This window comes from Salvelinus fontinalis, chromosome 38 (assembly GCF_029448725.1).
Source record: "Salvelinus fontinalis isolate EN_2023a chromosome 38, ASM2944872v1, whole genome shotgun sequence".
Taxonomy (NCBI): domain Eukaryota; kingdom Metazoa; phylum Chordata; class Actinopteri; order Salmoniformes; family Salmonidae; genus Salvelinus; species Salvelinus fontinalis.
In genome coordinates this window covers 36,107,499-36,127,385 of record NC_074702.1, presented here as the reverse complement: position 1 = coordinate 36,127,385, position 19,887 = coordinate 36,107,499, and the positions used below count along the sequence as shown (strand labels likewise).

Genomic DNA, 19,887 nt, shown 5'->3' with positions numbered 1-19,887 from the left:
TAGCTTTCTGTCTTGTATTCTACCTGATAGAGAGACTGTTAAACATCTAGCTTTCTGTCTTGTATTCTACCTGATAGAGACTTATGTCCTGTTAAACATCTAGCTTTCTGTCTTGTATTCTACCTGACAGAGAGACTGTTAAACATCTAGCTTTCTGTCTTGTATTCTACCTGATAGAGACTGTTAAACATCTAGCTTTCTGTCTTGTATTCTACCTGATAGAGACTGTTAAACATCTAGCTTTCTATCTTGTATTCTACCTGATAGAGACTGTTAAACATCTAGCTTTCTGTCTTGTATTCTTCCTGACAGAGAGACTGTTAAACATCTAGCTTTCTGTCTTGTATTCTACCTGACAGAGAGACTGTAAAACATCTAGCTTTCTGTCTTGTATTCTACCTGACAGAGAGACTGTTAAACATCTAGCTTTCTGTCTTGTATTCTACCTGACAGAGAGACTGTTAAACATCTAGCTTTCTGTCTTGTATTCTTCCTGACAGAGAGACTGTTAAACATCTAGCTTTCTGTCTTGTATTCTTCCTGATAGAGAGACTGTTAAACATCTAGCTTTCTGTCTTGTATTCTACCTGATAGAGAGACTGTTAAACATCTAGCTTTCTGTCTTGTATTCTTCCTGATAGAGAGACTGTTAAACATCTAGCTTTCTGTCTTGTATTCTACCTGACAGAGAGACTGTTAAACATCTAGCTTTCTGTCTTGTATTCTTCCTGATAGAGAGACTGTTAAACATCTAGCTTTCTGTCTTGTATTCTACCTGACAGAGAGACTGTTAAACATCTAGCTTTCTGTCTTGTATTCTTCCTGACAGAGAGACTGTTAAACATCTAGCTTTCTGTCTTGTATTCTTCCTGATAGAGAGACTGTTAAACATCTAGCTTTCTGTCTTGTATTCTACCTGATAGAGAGACTGTTAAACATCTAGCTTTCTGTCTTGTATTCTACCTGACAGAGAGACTGTTAAACATCTAGCTTTCTGTCTTGTATTCTACCTGATAGAGAGACTGTTAAACATCTAGCTTTCTGTCTTGTATTCTTCCTGACAGAGAGACTGTTAAACATCTAGCTTTCTGTCTTGTATTCTACCTGACAGAGAGACTGTTAAACATCTAGCTTTCTGTCTTGTATTCTACCTGACAGAGAGACTGTTAAACATCTAGCTTTCTGTCTTGTATTCTACCTGACAGAGAGACTGTTAAACATCTAGCTTTCTGTCTTGTATTCTACCTGACAGAGAGACTGTTAAACATCTAGCTTTCTGTCTTGTATTCTACCTGACAGAGAGACTGTTAAACATCTAGCTTTCTGTCTTGTATTCTACCTGATAGAGAGACTTATGTCCTGTTAAACATCTAGCTTTCTGTCTTGTATTCTACCTGACAGAGAGACTGTTAAACATCTAGCTTTCTGTCTTGTATTCTACCTGATAGAGAGACTTATGTCCTGTTAAACATCTAGCTTTCTGTCTTGTATTCTACCTGATAGAGAGACTTATGTCCTGTTAAACATCTAGCTTTCTGTCTTGTATTCTTCCTGACAGAGAGACTTATGTCCTGTTAAACATCTAGCTTTCTGTCTTGTATTCTACCTGACAGAGAGACTGTTAAACATCTAGCTTTCTGTCTTGTATTCTACCTGATAGAGAGACTGTTAAACATCTAGCTTTCTGTCTTGTATTCTTCCTGACAGAGAGACTGTTAAACATCTAGCTTTCTGTCTTGTATTCTACCTGACAGAGAGACTGTTAAACATCTAGCTTTCTGTCTTGTATTCTACCTGACAGAGAGACTGTTAAACATCTAGCTTTCTGTCTTGTATTCTACCTGACAGAGAGACTGTTAAACATCTAGCTTTCTGTCTTGTATTCTACCTGACAGAGAGACTGTTAAACATCTAGCTTTCTGTCTTGTATTCTACCTGACAGAGAGACTGTTAAACATCTAGCTTTCTGTCTTGTATTCTACCTGATAGAGAGACTGTTAAACATCTAGCTTTCTGTCTTGTATTCTACCTGACAGAGAGACTGTTAAACATCTAGCTTTCTGTCTTGTATTCTACCTGACAGAGAGACTGTTAAACATCTAGCTTTCTGTCTTGTATTCTACCTGACAGAGAGACTGTTAAACATCTAGCTTTCTGTCTTGTATTCTACCTGACAGAGAGACTGTTAAACATCTAGCTTTCTGTCTTGTATTCTACCTGACAGAGAGACTGTTAAACATCTAGCTTTCTATCTTGTATTCTACCTGACAGAGAGACTGTTAAACATCTAGCTTTCTATCTTGTATTCTACCTGACAGAGAGACTGTTAAACATCTAGCTTTCTGTCTTGTATTCTACCTGACAGAGAGACTGTTAAACATCTAGCTTTCTGTCTTGTATTCTACCTGACAGAGAGACTGTTAAACATCTAGCTTTCTGTCTTGTATTCTACCTGACAGAGAGACTGTTAAACATCTAGCTTTCTGTCTTGTATTCTTCCTGACAGAGAGACTGTTAAACATCTAGCTTTCTGTCTTGTATTCTTCCTGACAGAGAGACTGTTAAACATCTAGCTTTCTGTCTTGTATTCTACCTGATAGAGACTGTTAAACATCTAGCTTTCTGTCTTGTATTCTTCCTGACAGAGAGACTGTTAAACATCTAGCTTTCTGTCTTGTATTCTACCTGACAGAGAGACTGTTAAACATCTAGCTTTCTGTCTTGTATTCTACCTGATAGAGAGACTGTTAAACATCTAGCTTTCTGTCTTGTATTCTACCTGATAGAGAGACTGTTAAACATCTAGCTTTCTGTCTTGTATTCTACCTGACAGAGAGACTGTTAAACATCTAGCTTTCTGTCTTGTATTCTACCTGATAGAGAGACTGTTAAACATCTAGCTTTCTGTCTTGTATTCTTCCTGACAGAGACTGTTAAACATCTAGCTTTCTGTCTTGTATTCAACCTGACAGAGAGACTGTTAAACATCTAGCTTTCTGTCTTGTATTCTTCCTGACAGAGAGACTGTTAAACATCTAGCTTTCTGTCTTGTATTCTTCCTGACAGAGAGACTGTTAAACATCTAGCTTTCTGTCTTGTATTCTACCTGACAGAGAGACTGTTAAACATCTAGCTTTCTGTCTTGTATTCTACCTGACAGAGAGACTGTTAAACATCTAGCTTTCTGTCTTGTATTCTACCTGACAGAGAGACTGTTAAACATCTAGCTTTCTGTCTTGTATTCTACCTGACAGAGAGACTGTTAAACATCTAGCTTTCTGTCTTGTATTCAACCTGACAGAGAGACTGTTAAACATCTAGCTTTCTGTCTTGTATTCTTCCTGATAGAGAGACTGTTAAACATCTAGCTTTCTGTCTTGTATTCTACCTGATAGAGAGACTGTTAAACATCTAGCTTTCTGTCTTGTATTCTACCTGACAGAGAGACTGTTAAACATCTAGCTTTCTGTCTTGTATTCTACCTGACAGAGAGACTGTTAAACATCTAGCTTTCTGTCTTGTATTCTACCTGATAGAGAGACTGTTAAACATCTAGCTTTCTGTCTTGTATTCTACCTGATAGAGAGACTTATGTCCTGTTAAACATCTAGCTTTCTGTCTTGTATTCTTCCTGACAGAGAGACTGTTAAACATCTAGCTTTCTGTCTTGTATTCTACCTGACAGAGAGACTGTTAAACATCTAGCTTTCTGTCTTGTATTCTACCTGACAGAGAGACTGTTAAACATCTAGCTTTCTGTCTTGTATTCTACCTGACAGAGAGACTGTTAAACATCTAGCTTTCTGTCTTGTATTCTACCTGACAGAGAGACTGTTATGTCCTTTCCCCTTTATGTTGATTTGTAAGGACAATCCAGAAGTGAAATAGAGACACAATGCTAGGAGAGAGACTGGCTCTGGTGGTACTGATGTGGGAAGCAACTGTAGTCTCAACCATGTTCCCAAATCCACTGTAACAGAGAGAAAAAGTAACAACATTTTCACTCTGGAAAAATGAAGGAATGTGTGTAGTGAAAGGTCATTGGATGGAGCTGCATTACATTAGTGTGAATCCCAAATGGCACCATATTCCCTACATAGTGTACTACTTTTGACCAGAGACATATGGGTCCTGTTCAAAAGTAGTGCACTATATGGGGAATAGGGTGCCATTTGGGACAAACACATAGACTTTTTGCCATTATGTGAAATGAGAGTGAGGTGTTTGGACAGCTGGTTGGTGATTCATTTGTTTAACATTGTGGCTTTTTGAACCCTCACAGTGAACAGCCCCTCTCTTGGTTACACCATTCACCCAGAATAGTTACTTTTCCACTGAGATAAGGTGAAGTCATTCCTGAAACATTTCCTTTACAGTAGAAGGCTGACCTGTTATAACAAGTCTTTATACAGGTGTGGTTACACTGTGTCTGGGTAAGGCTGAGGACAGTCAAAGACTCGTCTATTAGCTGGACTGATGGAGGGAGAAGTGGGCTCATCAGATTACTGTAGAGGTCTGGGCCTGTGGTCATAAAGCGTCTCAGCGTACGGTATGAGTGCTGATCTAGAATCAGTTTTGTCTTTTCGATCATAATGAATAGGATTATATGGATGGGACGGGGAGGGACCTGATCCTAGATCAGCACATCTAGCCTACTCTGAGACACTTTATGAATTCTAAAACATCCTCTCCCTCTACTGGTTCCTAATGAGCTTCATTGTTTATCTCCACCTCAGCTTGAAGGGATACAAAACAACTGTGTTGGATGAAACCCATGTTAATGAAGTAGGTTAGAGTCAACACATGCTGGTAGGCTGAGGCCATCTCTCTCTCTCTCTCTCTCTCACACCCTTTATTTAGTCTACAGACAAGTTTCTGCTGTCATAGCAAATATCAGCACAACAAATACGTTACTGGGGTTGTGTTTCAGAGTACACTTCCTCTTCCCTGTCATACCAAATGATTTGGTTGCCTACAGACTGTAGCAACGCTAGCTCTTTTTAAAATCGGAGTACATAGCATATTTCACTTCCATATAAATGTTATTTGAGAAACTGATCAACACAAAAATGACCACAGAGACAATGTGGAACTGAATGTTCAATTGGTCTAGAAATAATGTGCTACTTCCTCTTTAAAAAGGTCAAAAGCACTTCTGCAGAAGGGGAACATGGCTTGTTAATTTGACAAAGGCCACAGAGACACAGGTGGAACAAGAGTCAAATAGACTACGAGGAAGTCTCCTCAGCTTATCTCCCTGACAGACAATAGAAGGTAGTCTACACACCTGGCTCCTACTGACTCAGACAGACAGACAATAGAAGGTAGTCTACACACCTGGCTCCTACTGACTCAGACAGACAGACCGACAATAGAAGAGAGTCTACACACCTGGCTCCTACTGACTCAGACAGACAGACAATAGAAGGTAGTCTACACACCTGGCTCCTACTGACTCAGACAGACAGACAGACAGACAATAGAAGGTAGTCTACACACCTGGCTCCTACTGACTCAGACAGACAGACAGACAATAGAAGGTAGTCTACACACCTGGCTCCTACTGACTCAGACAGACAGACAGACAATAGAAGGTAGTCTACACACCTGGCTCCTACTGACTCAGACAGACAATAGAAGGTAGTCTACACACCTGGCTCCTACTGACTCAGACAGACAATAGAAGGTAGTCTACACACCTGGCTCCTACTGACTCAGACAGACAGACAACAGAAGAGTCTACACACCTGGCTCCTACTGACTCAGACAGACAGACAATAGAAGGTAGTCTACACACCTGGCTCCTACTGACTCAGACAGACAGACAGACAATAGAAGGTAGTCTACACACCTGGCTCCTACTGACTCAGACAGACAGACAACAGAAGAGTCTACACACCTGGCTCCTACTGACTCAGACAGACAATAGAAGGTAGTCTACACACCTGGCTCCTACTGACTCAGACAGACAGACAACAGAAAAGTCTACACGCCGGCATCCATCTACATCTCTAAATCAATTCCCTCTCTGTGTTCCTCCAGGGTGGTGGTGTTGATGGGCTTCAGTAGCTTCATCACCTCAGCCATGACAGCCCGGGCCTGGGCTGAGCCTGTGAACTGCAGCCCCAGGGGGGTGAAGGTACCCATGTCAGACTCCATCACTAGGTTAAAGTTAGAGATGTTCACCTGGGGGACAGCAGAATAGGTATACAATCGTAAATAATCATTGATTGGAATTATATTGTGCTTTTCCAGTGCTGAAAGTGCTTTATATTGTATAACTTTATAATTTTGCTGGACCCCAGGAAGATTAGCTGCTGCCTTGGTAGAAACTAGTGGGGATCCATAATAAATACAAATATATAGTAAGGTGGGAAACTCCCCTCTTCAACCACAAACGTGTAGCACTCTTGGGTGATGCACGACAACCATTTTGTACCAGAACACACACCACACGCCCAACACACAGAGAAATACATTTGTACATTCATCTCTCCTGGCTGTTGATTTATTTGGCCAGCGTTTGAGCTAAAAAGCTTTACCAGGATGTGAGAGAAGTAGGGTGAAAAGACTGGACCATCACCCCCCATTCAGACACTGGAGGACAAATACGCTTCTGCAAGGGAGAGCGCATAGAATGTCCCACAAAGTGGAATAGAAACACCAACTCCATGATAGTCAATGCAGATTCCTCTTTGATAAACACCACGGGAACGTTTGCTGCAAGCGTCTGAATGCAGGGCCAGCTGGACGGGATCTAAGACAGTGCTATTCAAAGTCGGGGGCACGGAAACAAACATGGAAAGAACAGATTATTGTAGGGGACAACATGCAAACATTTTTGAGAAAGATAATTAAATAAATAAAATGTTATTGAGTAAATATATTTATTGGTTTCTTTTAATTTTGATAACAAATGAAAGTGTAATGAATTGAAGGTCTTTGTTTATGTAAGAATTGAAATGTACCAATGTTTTAAGTTTTGTCGTAATTTTTGGGGTGGGTTCACGAGAAAAAATAGTTGTCCCAGAAAATCTGGTGAAAAAAAAAAAATGGGGTCCCTGCTGAAAAAGATTGAATACCACTGATGTAGTGTAGTGGACATTTAGTGTTGTCTACTGAAGCTTTTGGAGAATTCTGAGGAAATAGTATGTAGTAGGATCCAGTGCAGGCCAGGGAGAAGGTGGGTCTCTGGTCAGAGTCAGGATGTAAACCCTCTGTTCCCCTCTAACCTCTGGCCATTCTGATTCCGTTCACATTAGAAGACACAGAAACCACCACGCTCCCAGAATGCTGCTATTCAGTTAGTGTGGTCTCGGCTCCATTCTGACTTAAACAATCTGTGCAGTGGCCTACATCCCAGTGGCTCTCCTACAGTAGATCTGACACCAGTTTACATTTCTGTGTACCGCTCCGAATGAAGCCAGTTCCTACCACATGTTGACTGGCAAAGAACAATGATGTAGATCATTGATGTAGATGTAGATGAAAAGCCATCAGCTATTGATAATAAAATGCTATTACTGGTACACACACAATCTAAAGGAGACTGGGGTCAACGATTCAAAATGTAAGAACGACCACATAATAGCTGTGCTGTTTCATCCTCCACCCCTCTACGCAGTGGACCCCTGTGTGTGTGTGTGTGTGTGTGTGTGTAAGAATCTAAAGCGGAGAGAACAGAAGTCTTAAATCTAGCCAAAAAAGGATCTTATAGGACATTGCTAGTCAACTCTGACCCTACGAGGTCCGCAGCCTGCTCATTTGCAGGTCTAAAATCCGTCCCTGATTAGAGGGGAACAATGAAACAAAGCAGTGGAACTGACTTCCAGGTCCAGAGTTGAGTTTGAGGGCTATAGGATGTACTGTATGATAGGAGGATAATGGTTAGAGTGTACAAGTTAAATCGACAGTAAAAAGCCAACAAGGTAGAAAGGTACCTTGTGAAGCTGGAAGTACTGTTGCGCTCCAACCCCTCCCTGCTCCTCTGCAGACCACAGCACTGTCCGGAGGGTTCTTCTGGAACGCAGACCTGGACACGCAATCACAATTCATACATGGGCCACAACCATTTCAACAAAGCAGCAATACAGAAAGAGCTTTACAACAATGGATTCCCTTTTCCTCACCAACCCTTGGGCTGTTTAATATTCCATATATTCAGCAGAACATTCCTATTCACCAGACCCTGGTCAATATTTACTGCAATGATGAGCCCCATTCATAGATAAGACTTCCAGAGACAACTTATCTGATTTGGGTTTCAGCCTGTGTGTTATTCTAGAAGTGACCCCCCCCGAGGCTACTACTTTATGTGGGCAACAAAGGACAGCAGGCCACTCCCTTCCTATAAAGGTCCTCTAATATAACTCTGTAGCCTACACCCTCATCTGACATCAGTGCCATGTCTAGGGTTGAGTCCCAAATGACAACCTATTCTCTATGTAGTGCACTACTGTTAGGCGTTGGTGAACAGTACTGGACTATATAGGGAATAGGGTGCCATTTGGGACGTAGCTGAACAAAGCCCAAGGGACCAATTATTGCTCTGTGGCTTCATCTTGACTAAAAGTTTCATTGATGATAGGTCCTCTTCTTTAATAGTGGGCAAAGCTGAGCATATTCCAGCCAAGTACTTTACTATGCATCCATCCATCCGCAAGAATGAACAATAAAGCAGCGACTGGTTATTATTGTCCAGACATTAAAATGTCTTCACCTATTCAATGGGAATGACGTAGTTTCCATTGCAACATTAGTGGAAAAAGGAACGTTTCTCTCAAGTCAACGTTAAGGCTTTCAGTCAGAGAACACAAACAGCTCGGTGGTCTACTTTACGTGTCTAATTACACTTCATGTGGAAAAAAGTCATACTTCATTAAGTGAACAATGACCAGAAAAAGAATGAAGTAAGCCATGCTAATTGCTATATTTTATGAGTCAGCAGACCTCAGTTTAAATGCATTTTCAAGTGTACGTCACCAAGAGTGCTGATCTAGGATCAGGTCTCTCCTGTCCATGTTATCTTACTCATAGTGATGTAAAAGACTAAACTGATTGATCGTAAATCAGCACTCCTACTCTGAGACGCGTGATGCATAAGGCCCCTGATCACAAAACAGCTTCAAAAGATGCCAATAGACTCGATACAAAGCACTCATCTTTTTTTGAGGCTCATGTCAATAAGAGCTTCAGAGATAGTGGATTATGTTCCAGATACATAGTCTAGATCCTAAATGGCACCCTCTTTCCTATATAGTGGACTGCTTTTGACTAGGGGCCCAGGTCAAACGTAGTTCAGTATGAGTAGGGAACAGTAGGACCTACCAGGTTCTGGTTCTTAACCAGGTCTTTAAGCAGAGACTCCCAGGTTCTGACCCAGATCTTTAGACAGAGACAGGGACTCCAAGGTTCTGGTTCTGACCTAGGTCTTTAAGCAGAGACAGGGTCTCCCTGGTTCTGGTTCTGACGCAGGTCTTTAAGCAGAGACAGGGTCTCCCAGGCTCTGGTGCTGACCCAGGTCTTTAAGCAGAGACAGGGTCTCCCTGGTTCTGGTTCTGACACAGGTCTTTAAGCAGAGACAGGGTCTCCCAGGCTCTGGTGCTGACCCAGGTCTTTAAGCAGAGACAGGGTCTCCCAGGCTCTGGTGCTGACCCAGGTCTTTAAGCAGAGACAGGTTCTCCCTGGTTCTGGTTCTGACACAGGTCTTTAAGCAGAGACAGGGTCTCCCAGGCTCTGGTGCTGACGCAGGTCTTTAAGCAGAGACAGGGTCTCCCAGGTTCTTACCCAGGTCTTTAAGCAGAGACAAGGCCTCCCAGGAGATGAGTGCTCCACCACCATCATCCATGGCCCCCTGGCCCACATTCCAGCTGTCCAGATGACCACTGAGCAGCACCACCTGAAGGGGGGGACAGACAGCATACCTAGGATTAGTGATGGGGGGGGATTACAAAATCGATAGTTACATATCGGCATATTATTTTTTATGCTATATTGTATCGACAATATTATTTTTGCTGGCGGTACCTGCACCAAAAGCTCATTTTTCCTTCATAGCTTGTTCTCCATCTTCTTTTTAAACTAGGGAGACAATTTGTTTTCAGATATTGTATTTTCATGACTGATCAAAACGTGTTCTCATGGCTCTCTCTTGTCTCTCTGCAGCAGACATACAGTATGGTGAGCAATATGTCTGGAACATCGAATCACAATAAAATCACAGTATCGAATCGCAATACATTTAGAACCGCAACATATATCGTATTGGCACCTAAGCATGTCGATAATATCGTATCGTGAGGTCCATGGCAATTCCCAGCCCTACCTGAGATCACTAAGTTACATGATCAATACAATCATTCATTATAGTGTAGGTCAGACAGAGGTTTGGTTTCAAAGCAAGAATGGTGAACCGGAAAGTCCAGGTTTCCCCCTCGGTTCTCTTGGACAACAATGTACTGTAGCCAATAGCTACAGAGGCGTCAACAACCAGCAGGATCCTAGTAATGATAAAATGTCAAAGGAGGATGCCAAAGGTGTTGAAACAAAAAACACCACGTGAATGAGGCCTAGCAGACCTGGGCTCTGTAATACGTTACATACTGGAGATCAGTATAGTCATTATAGGCCACAGGTTTGGTTTCAAAGGAAGAATGGTGAACCGGACATTCCAAGCTAAAGAATGCAATATTTCACCTGTGGCTGTCTGGGACTACAATGTAGTGTAGCTGCATAGGGGTCAACAGTCAGCATCCTACTCAGTGTGCATCCCAAATGATACCCTATTCCCTACAGTATCTAGTGAACTCCTTTTCCCCAGAGCTTTATGGGATATCAAATGTTATTGGTCACATACACATGTTTAGCAGATGTTATTGCGTGTGTAGTGAAATGTGTAGCGAAATATAGTCAAATGTCTAAGGAGAACGTCAAAGGTGTTCACAACATAAATAGAAAGAAACACAAAAAAGTCTGATGAAAAAAATGTATTCACTTCACAATGGTCAGAAGGAAAAATAAGTTTGAGAACAAACTTTTCCAGATGTTGGCTGTCGTCGGTAGACATGGGAGTGTGCCATACAGAGAGGGAGGCGGGGGGCCGATGGGGGTGAGGAGCCTTTGTGTAGACGCTGAAAATAAACCAAACTACCCCCCATCACTCAGTGTTTGCCATGTGTTAAAAGTATCTCCTTCTTCCATGAAGAGGACTTCAAGTCTTCAACCCGTCTCTTGTCCAAGAGACAACACAGGAGTACGCAGAGTCATTGGTATGGATTTTGGTGGGACTATACTGTAGACTCACCGATCATGGCTAATAATAACCAGACTGACCTCCAATAGGACATGATTCAACAGCTCCCATCGTTACGCCACTAAATAGTTGAACGAGTTAAATACCAATCAAAAGAAACTAGGCCTGGCAGAGTGAGTCCCAAACCCCTCGATGATGACGAGTAAACTAGGCCTGGCAGAGTGAGTCTCAAACCCCTCGATGATGATGAGTAAACTAGGCCTGGCAGAGTGAGTCCCAAACCCTTCGATGATGATGAGTAAACTAGGCCTGGCAGAGTGAGTCTCAAACCCCTCGATGATGATGAGTAAACTAGGCCTGGCAGAGTGAGTCCCAAACCCCTCGATGATGATGAGTAAACTAGGACTGGCAGAGTGAGTCCCAAACCCCTCGATGAAGATGATGAGTAAACTAGGACTGGCAGAAAGAGTCCCAAAACCTTCAATGAAGATGAGTAAACTAGGCCTGGCAGAGTGAATCCCAAACCCCTCGATGAAGATGAGTAAACTAGGCCTGGCAGAGTGAGTCCCAAACCCCTCGATGATGATGATGAGTAAACTAGGCCTGGCAGAGTGAGTCTCAAACCCCTCGATGATGATGAGTAAACTAGGCCTGGCAGAGTGAGTCCCAAACCCTTCGATGATGATGAGTAAACTAGGACTGGCAGAGTGAGTCCCAAACCCCTCGATGATGATGAGTAAACTAGGCCTGGCAGAGTGAGTCCCAAACCCCTCGATGATGATGAGTAAACTAGGCCTGGCAGAGTGAGTCCCAAACCCCTCGATGATGATGAGTAAACTAGGCCTGGCAGAGTGAGTCCCAAACCCCTCAATGATGGATTAACTAGGACTGGCAGAGTGAGTCCCAAACCCCTCGATGATGATGAGTAAACTAGGACTGGCAGAAAGAGTCCCAAAACCTTCAATGAAGATGAGTAAACTAGGCCTGGCAGAGTGAGTCCCAAACCCTTCGATGATGATGAGTAAACTAGGCCTGGCAGAATGAGTCTCAAACCCCTCGATGATGATGAGTAAACTAGGACTGACAGAGTGAGTCCCAAACCCCTCAATTATGATGAGTAAATATGATCCTCTTTAACATTAATAACCTTAATACCACGTTGCACTGCTGGTTTCTTTACCACTTGGCACTGCTGGTTTCTTTGCCACTTGGCACTGCTGGTTTCTTTACCACTTGGCACTGCTGGTTGCACTGCTGGTTTCTTTACCACTTGGCACTGCTGGTTGCACTGCTGGTTTCTTTACCACTTGGCACTGCTGGTTGCACTGCTGGTTTCTTTACCACTTGGCACTGCTGGTTGCACTGCTGGTTTCTTTACCACTTGGCACTGCTGGTTGCACTGCTGGTTTCTTTGCCACTTGGCACTGCTGGTTGCACTGCTGGTTTCTTTGCCACTTGGCACTGCTGGTTGCACTGCTGGTTTCTTTGCCACTTGGCACTGCTGGTTGCACTGCTGGTTTCTTTACCACTTGGCACTGCTGGTTGCACTGCTGGTTTCTTTACCACTTGGCACTGCTGGTTGCACTGCTGGTTTCTTTACCACTTTACACTGCTGGTTGCACTGCTGGTTTCTTTACCACTTTGCACTGCTGGTTGCACTCCTGGTTTCTTTACCACTTGGCACTGCTGGTTGCACCGCTGGTTTCTTTACCACTTTACACTGCTGGTTGCACTGCTGGTTTCTTTACCACTTTGCACTGCTGGTTGCACTCCTGGTTTCTTTACCACTTGGCACTGCTGGTTACACTGCTGGTTGCACTGCTGGTTTTGCGCAAAAATGAACTCCCAAAAGTAGAGCGTGAAATCAAATGCATAGGTCTAACATATTTTCCCTGAAGTACATTTATTCATTTTTACCAATACCTCAAAGTTGGCTTGGTTACCATGCCAACGGACGCATGCCGTCAGAAAACCCTTTAGACTAATCATGGAAGCTGATGTATCAGGACCTTCACAGACCAAGGTTTAAAGTTTAGGCGAAACACCACCAACAATAGTTTTCATACTCTGACAAATTGAAAAAGAGAAGAGCCTTGAAATCTAAGCTGATGAATTTACCCAGTGAACTGCCTAAAATATATCTAGGATAAGTCAGATAAATCATATCTACCCCATTGTCTTCTCCATTTGTGAGTTATGATGAACTACACACTTTTGCCCTCACATCCTGCTGCTACTATTACTACTGCTGCCACTATTACTACTGCCACTACTACTATACTGCTGCTACCACTACTATACTGCTGCTACTATTACTACTGCTGCCACTATTACTACTGCCACTATACTGCTGCTACTATTACTACTGCCACTACTACTATACTTCTGCTACTACCAAGACTATACTGCTGCCACTACCGCTACTACTATACTGCTGCTACCACTACTATACTGCTGCCACTATTACTACTGCCACTACTACTATACTGCTGCTACTACTACCTTTACTATACTGCTGCTACTATTACTACTGCCACTACTACTATACTGCTGCTACTATTACTACTGCTGCCACTATTACTACTGCCACTACTACTTTACTGCTGCTACTACCACTACTATACTGCTGCTACTATTACTACTGCCACTACTACTATACTTCTGCTACTACCAAGACTATACTGCTGCCACTACCGCTACTACTATGCTGCTACCTCCTACTACTTCCACTATACTGACGCTACTATACTACTGCCACTACTATACTACTGCCACTACTATACTACACTGCTGCTACCGCTACTACTGCCACTACTATACTACTGCCACTACCGCTACTACTGCCACTACTATACTGCTGCTACCGCTACTACTGCCACTACTGCCACTACCGCTACTACTATACTGCTACTACCGCTACTATACTGCTGCTGCTACTACCACTACTATACTACCGCCCCTACTATACTGCCCCCACTATACTACCGCTACTATACTACTGCCATACTGCTACTACTGCTACTGCCACTACTATACTGCTGCTACTATACTGCTGCTACTGCCGCTACTATACTGCTGCTACTACCACTACTATACTACCACCCCTACTATACTACCACTACTATACTACTGCCATACTGCTACTACTACTATACTGCTACTACTACCGCTACTATACTCCTGCTACTGCCGCTACTATACTGCTGCTACTACCGCTATTATATACTGCTGCTACTGCCGCTACTATACTGCTGCTACTACCACTACTATACTACCGCCCTACTATACTACTGCCATACTGCTACTACCGCTACTGCTGCTACTACCACTACTATACTGCTGCTACTACCGCTACTATGCTGCTGCTGCACTGCTGCTACTGCCACTACTATACTGCTGCTACCGCTACTATACTGCTGCTACTGCCACTACTATACTGCTGCTACTGCCACTGCTATACTGCTGCTACTGCCACTACTATACTGCTGCTACTGCCACTACTATACTGCTGCTACTGCCACTACTATACTGCTGCTACTACCACTACTATACTACTGCCATACTGCTGCTACTACCACTACTATACTGATGCTGCACTGCTGCTACTGCCACTACTATACTGCTGCTACTACCACTACTATACTACTGCCATACTGCTGCTACTACCACTACTATACTGCTGCTACCGCTACTATACTGCTGCTGCACTGCTGCTACTGCCACTACTATACTGCTGCTACCGCTACTATACTGCTGCTACTGCCACTACTATACTGCTGCTACTGCCACTACTACCTGCGGCTATGGAACCCTGACCTGTCCACCGGACGTGCTACCTGTCCCAGACCTTCTGTTTCCAACTCTCTAGAGACCGCAGGAGCGGTAGAGATACTCTTAATGATCGGCTATGAAAAGCCAACTGACATTTACTCCTGATTATTATTTGTGAACATTTATGAACATTTGAACATCTTGGCCATGTTCTGTTTAAATCTCCACCCGGCACAGCCAGAAGAGGACTGGCCACCCCTCATAGCCTGGTTACTCTCTAGGTTTCTTCCTAGGTTTTGGCCTTTCTAGGGAGTTTTTCCTAGCCGCCGTGCTTCTACACCTGCATTGCTTGCTGTTTGGGGTTTTAGGCTGGGTTTCTGTACAGCACTTCGAGATATTAGCTGATATACGAAGGCCTATATAAAATAAACTTGATTTGATTTGATACTACTGCTACTATACTGATGCTGCTGCCACAACTATACTGCTGCTACCGCTACTATACTGCTGCTACTGCCCCTACTATGCTGCCGCTACTGCCACTACTATGCTGCCGCTACTGCCACTACTATGCTGCCGCTACTATACTGCTGCTACTGGCACTACTACCACCACTATACTGCTGCTACTGCCGCTACTATACTACCGCTACTGCCACTACTATACTGCTGTTATTGCCGCTACTACTGCCACTACTGCTGCTACTACTGCCACTACTGCTGCTACTACTACTATTGCTACTGCTACTACTGCTACTACTACTGCTGCTACTGTTACTACTGCCATTGAAACACCCAATCAGTATTTCTACATTTCAGATGAGAAAATAAATCAGTGCCAGAAAAGAGGGAGGAGAAAGAAGAGGTTTTGATAAATGACAGAGGAAATAACCTCCTTGTGCTCAACATATCTTCCAATGTCCGGGAATTAGCCTTGGTTTCCTACATCTAAGAAAATAAGAATCCTGTGACAGGTTTCTTCTTCTGTTTATTCAGGAACAGACTCAGGTATAGTTGCTGTGGCAACAGAGAACAAAGGTTACTTGATCCTGAGCACTGTGGGAACTCGGATGTTCTTTAAGGTTTGTTTGAGCAGAGATGATTTTGATGAAAACATATTCAGGATACCAAGCAGAGAAACTAAGCAAAATTAAACATGATGTCACTCTTCAGGCAACTTTATCACAGACTCATTTGCCATGTCAGGTAACTTGATATCTAATCTATACTATGAGTCTGGGAATCTGGCTTTATGAACCATATAGGAGTAAGCAAGACAACAGTAGCCTATATGACATTTGTAGCAGAAGAGCATCATCTTAAGGCTCGGACACACCGGTAACATTTGCCAACCCAGAGTACTTTGCAGCTCTGAACAGAATGCAGGCCATAATTTGCAATCCAAATCTACATGTAGAATTGCACAAAAATGTCAGCAGTCAGATATCCAGCAGCGGGTGGTCCCTAAAACACACCGCGCAAAACGGCAGTCAGACATCCAGCGGGTGGTCCCTAAAACACACCGCGCCAAACGGCAGTCAGACATCCAGCAGCGGGTGGTCCCTAAAACACACCGCGCCAAACGGCAGTCAAACATCCAGCGGGTGGTCCCTAAAACACACCGCGCCAAACGGCAGACCTCCAGCGGGTGGTCCCTAAAACACACCCGCCAAACGGCAGACCTCCAGCGGGTGGTCCCTAAAACACACCCGCCAAACGGCAGACCTCCAGCGGGTGGTCCCTAAAACACACCGCGCCAAACGGCAGACCTCCAGCGGGTGGTCCCTAAAACACACCGCGCCAAACGGCAGACCTCCAGCGGGTGGTCCCTAAAACACACCCGCCAAACGGCAGACATCCAGCGGGTGGTCCCTAAAACACACCGCGCCAAACGGCAGACCTCCAGCGGGTGGTCCCTAAAACACACCGCGCCAAACGGCAGACCTCCAGCGGGTGGTCCCTAAAACACACCGCGCCAAACGGCAGACCTCCAGCGGGTGGTCCCTAAAACACACCGCGCCAAACGGCAGACATCCAGCGGGTGGTCCCTAAAACACACCGCGCCAAACGGCAGACCTCCAGCGGGTGGTCCCTAAAACACACCGCGCCAAACGGCAGACATCCAGCGGGTGGTCCCTAAAACACACCATGCCGAACGGCAGATGAATGACAGATCATCATTGGTGCGTTGTGTGTGTGGTCCCTTAGGCCTATATTGTGTAGCCAAACTAAAGTGAAAATCTAAAGTCCTCAACTTGATTCCCAGTGTTACTCCCTTGTCCCTATCAGACTCCCATCTTGCCAGACTGAAACAGATACTAATTTGCTTGACTGGTGGACTTCCCTGGCTGCAAGCACTTTAAAGTGGGGGGAGAGATTCAACTTTAGCTAAACAAACTTTCATGCACAAAGGTGTAACATATGAATCACATCTTAATTGCAGCTTCTCTTGGTATTTTTGGCAGGCAGAGCCCACCAGCAGTTGCAGTCAGAGTAGAGGTGTCTGCTGGGGTTAGCAGTGTAAATAATGGGATTCACACACACCTTGTTAAATTGTTCTGGCCCTTCACAGGACCTCTCTCACACAATCTACTTTAGGTATGTTACGCTTCATAGATACAGTGCATTCGGAATGTATGCAGACCCCTTGACTTTTTCCACATTTCGTTACAGCCTTATTCTAAAATGGATTAAATAAAAAAGGTCTTCATTAATTTACACACCATAATGATAACGCAAAAAAAGAGTTTTAGAAATGTGTGCATCCTGTTTCCATTGATCATCCTTGATATGTTTCTACAACTTGGAGTCCACCTGTGGTAAATTCAATTGATTGGACATTATTTGGGAGAAAAAAAAACACACACACACCTGTCTATATAAGGTTCTACAGTTGACAGTGCATGTCAGAGCAAAAAACCAAGCTATGAGGTTGAAGGAATTGTCCCTAGATCTTCGAGACAGAATTGTGTCAAGGCACAGATCTGGGGAAGGGTACCAAAACATTTCTGCAGCATTGATGGTCCCCAAGAACACAGTGGCCTCCATCATTATTAAATGGAAGAAGTTTTGAACCACCAAGACTCGTGGTAGAGCTGGCCGCCCGGCCAAACTGAGCAACAAGGGGGAGAAGGACCTTGGTCAGGTAGGTGACCAAGAACCCAATGGTCACTCTGACAGAGCTCTAGAGTTCCTCTGTGGAGATGGGAGATGGTTGTCGTTCTGGAACAATCTCTACATCACTTCACCAATCAGGCCTTTATGGTAGGGTGGTCAGACGGAAGCCACTCCAGTAAAAGGCACGACAGCCCACTTGGAGTTTGCCAAAAAGCACCTAAAAGACTCTCAGACCATGAGAAAAGGTTATCTGGTCTGATGAAACCAAGATTGAGCGCTTTGGACTGAATGCCAAGCATCATGTCTGGAAGAAACCTGGCACCATCCCTACGGTGAAGCATGGTGGTGGCAGCATCATGCTGTGGGGATGTTTTTCAGCGGCAGGTATTTCAAGTTTTTTTATTAGGATCAACCTTTGGTTTTGCAAAAGCAGCAGCTACTCTTCCTGGGGTCCAAACAAAACATAATACAGATCATCAATAGACAATAACAGCTCAAGGACAGAACTACAGGGACTGTGAGACTAGTCAAGATCGAGGGAAAGATTAAAGGAGCAAAGTACAGAGATCCTTGATGAAAACCTGCTCCAGAGTGCTCAGGACCTCAGACTGAGCCAAAGGTTCACCTTCCAACAGGACAACGACCCTAAGCAAACAGCCAAGACAACGCAGGAGTGGCTTCAAGGACAAGTCTTTGAATGTCCTTGAGTGGCCCAGATCGAACATCTCTGTAGAGACCTGTCATTATGGGGTATTGTGTGTAGATTGATGAGGGGGGGAAATTATTTAATCCATTTTAGAATAAGGCTGTAACTTAACAAAATGTGGAAAAAGTCAAGGGGTCTGAATACTTTCCGAGGTCAATGTATATAAATGCATCACTGGCACAGTAGAGTGGTACAGAATCATGGGAATAAATAACAGGGACAATCTGTGATTGGTACAACCATTTCTGCATATATAGCCAAAGATATTCTCGGGTCATAAACAGCCACCCTGAATATAAAGTCAAATCAGACTTTCTGTAACAGATTTCTCGATGCTTTGATGAGAACAAGCCATAGGTTCACATGGAATAACTGAGTGGGAGTTGAGCCTGTGAAACACATTATGAGGTCACACTAGCACTTCACTTCCAGTTTAATACCACTAATGAGAAGAAGGCAGGGGTTTTAATCACTACTATAATGTCTGCCATGGTTCAACATCCAGTACTCCAGATGGTGCATGGTTCAGGTAGTACGAGCAGTGACGGCTATTGGCCTAACTAGTCCTAATAGATTCAAATGATTTGGACAGACAGGCCACCTCTTGTTCAACACAACAAAATGGCCTGATCATCTCAGTTGAGCCATAAATGAGGTTCTATAAGTTGTTTAGTGTAAAACAGACGTGCAAGCCAAGTCATTACAGTGCTTGAGGACTGCTGCTGCAACCAAAACTTTAGTCTATTTCAAAGTTGAACACAGCTTGGTTAAAGACGCACTATGGAAATGTAGTTGCCAGTTGCAAACGCTATGCTTTTAGTCATGATGTTGACAAGAGTGCCCCTTTGTCCAATAAGATAAAAAGGCAAAAGTTCCATATAGGCCTCTTTAATGTTGGTAACTCTAGATAACGATTGCTTTCTAATACTGTTTGCAACTATACTGGTCTATTGACAAGATGTTGGCATGTCATGTGACTGGAAGGATACATAAATACTCCCCCAGACAGACACACAGGCTCACTTATGATAAACCCTGTCATT

General features: G+C 43.7%; 1 protein-coding gene across 4 annotated transcripts in view; it reads right to left on the bottom strand.

The window, feature by feature from the left end:
* The window catches only part of LOC129837658 (angiopoietin-1-like), an 86,368-nt gene that overhangs the window by 46,054 nt on the left and 20,427 nt on the right, over positions 1 to 19,887 (bottom strand). For all 4 annotated transcript variants that reach the window (XM_055903994.1, XM_055903992.1, XM_055903995.1 and 1 more), the window contains 2 exons: positions 9,787 to 9,898; positions 7,941 to 8,032 (listed from right to left, as the gene is read on the bottom strand). In XM_055903994.1, the coding sequence (XP_055759969.1) occupies positions 7,941 to 8,032; positions 9,787 to 9,898 (204 nt within the window). The remainder of the gene's footprint in view (positions 1 to 7,940; positions 8,033 to 9,786; positions 9,899 to 19,887) is intronic.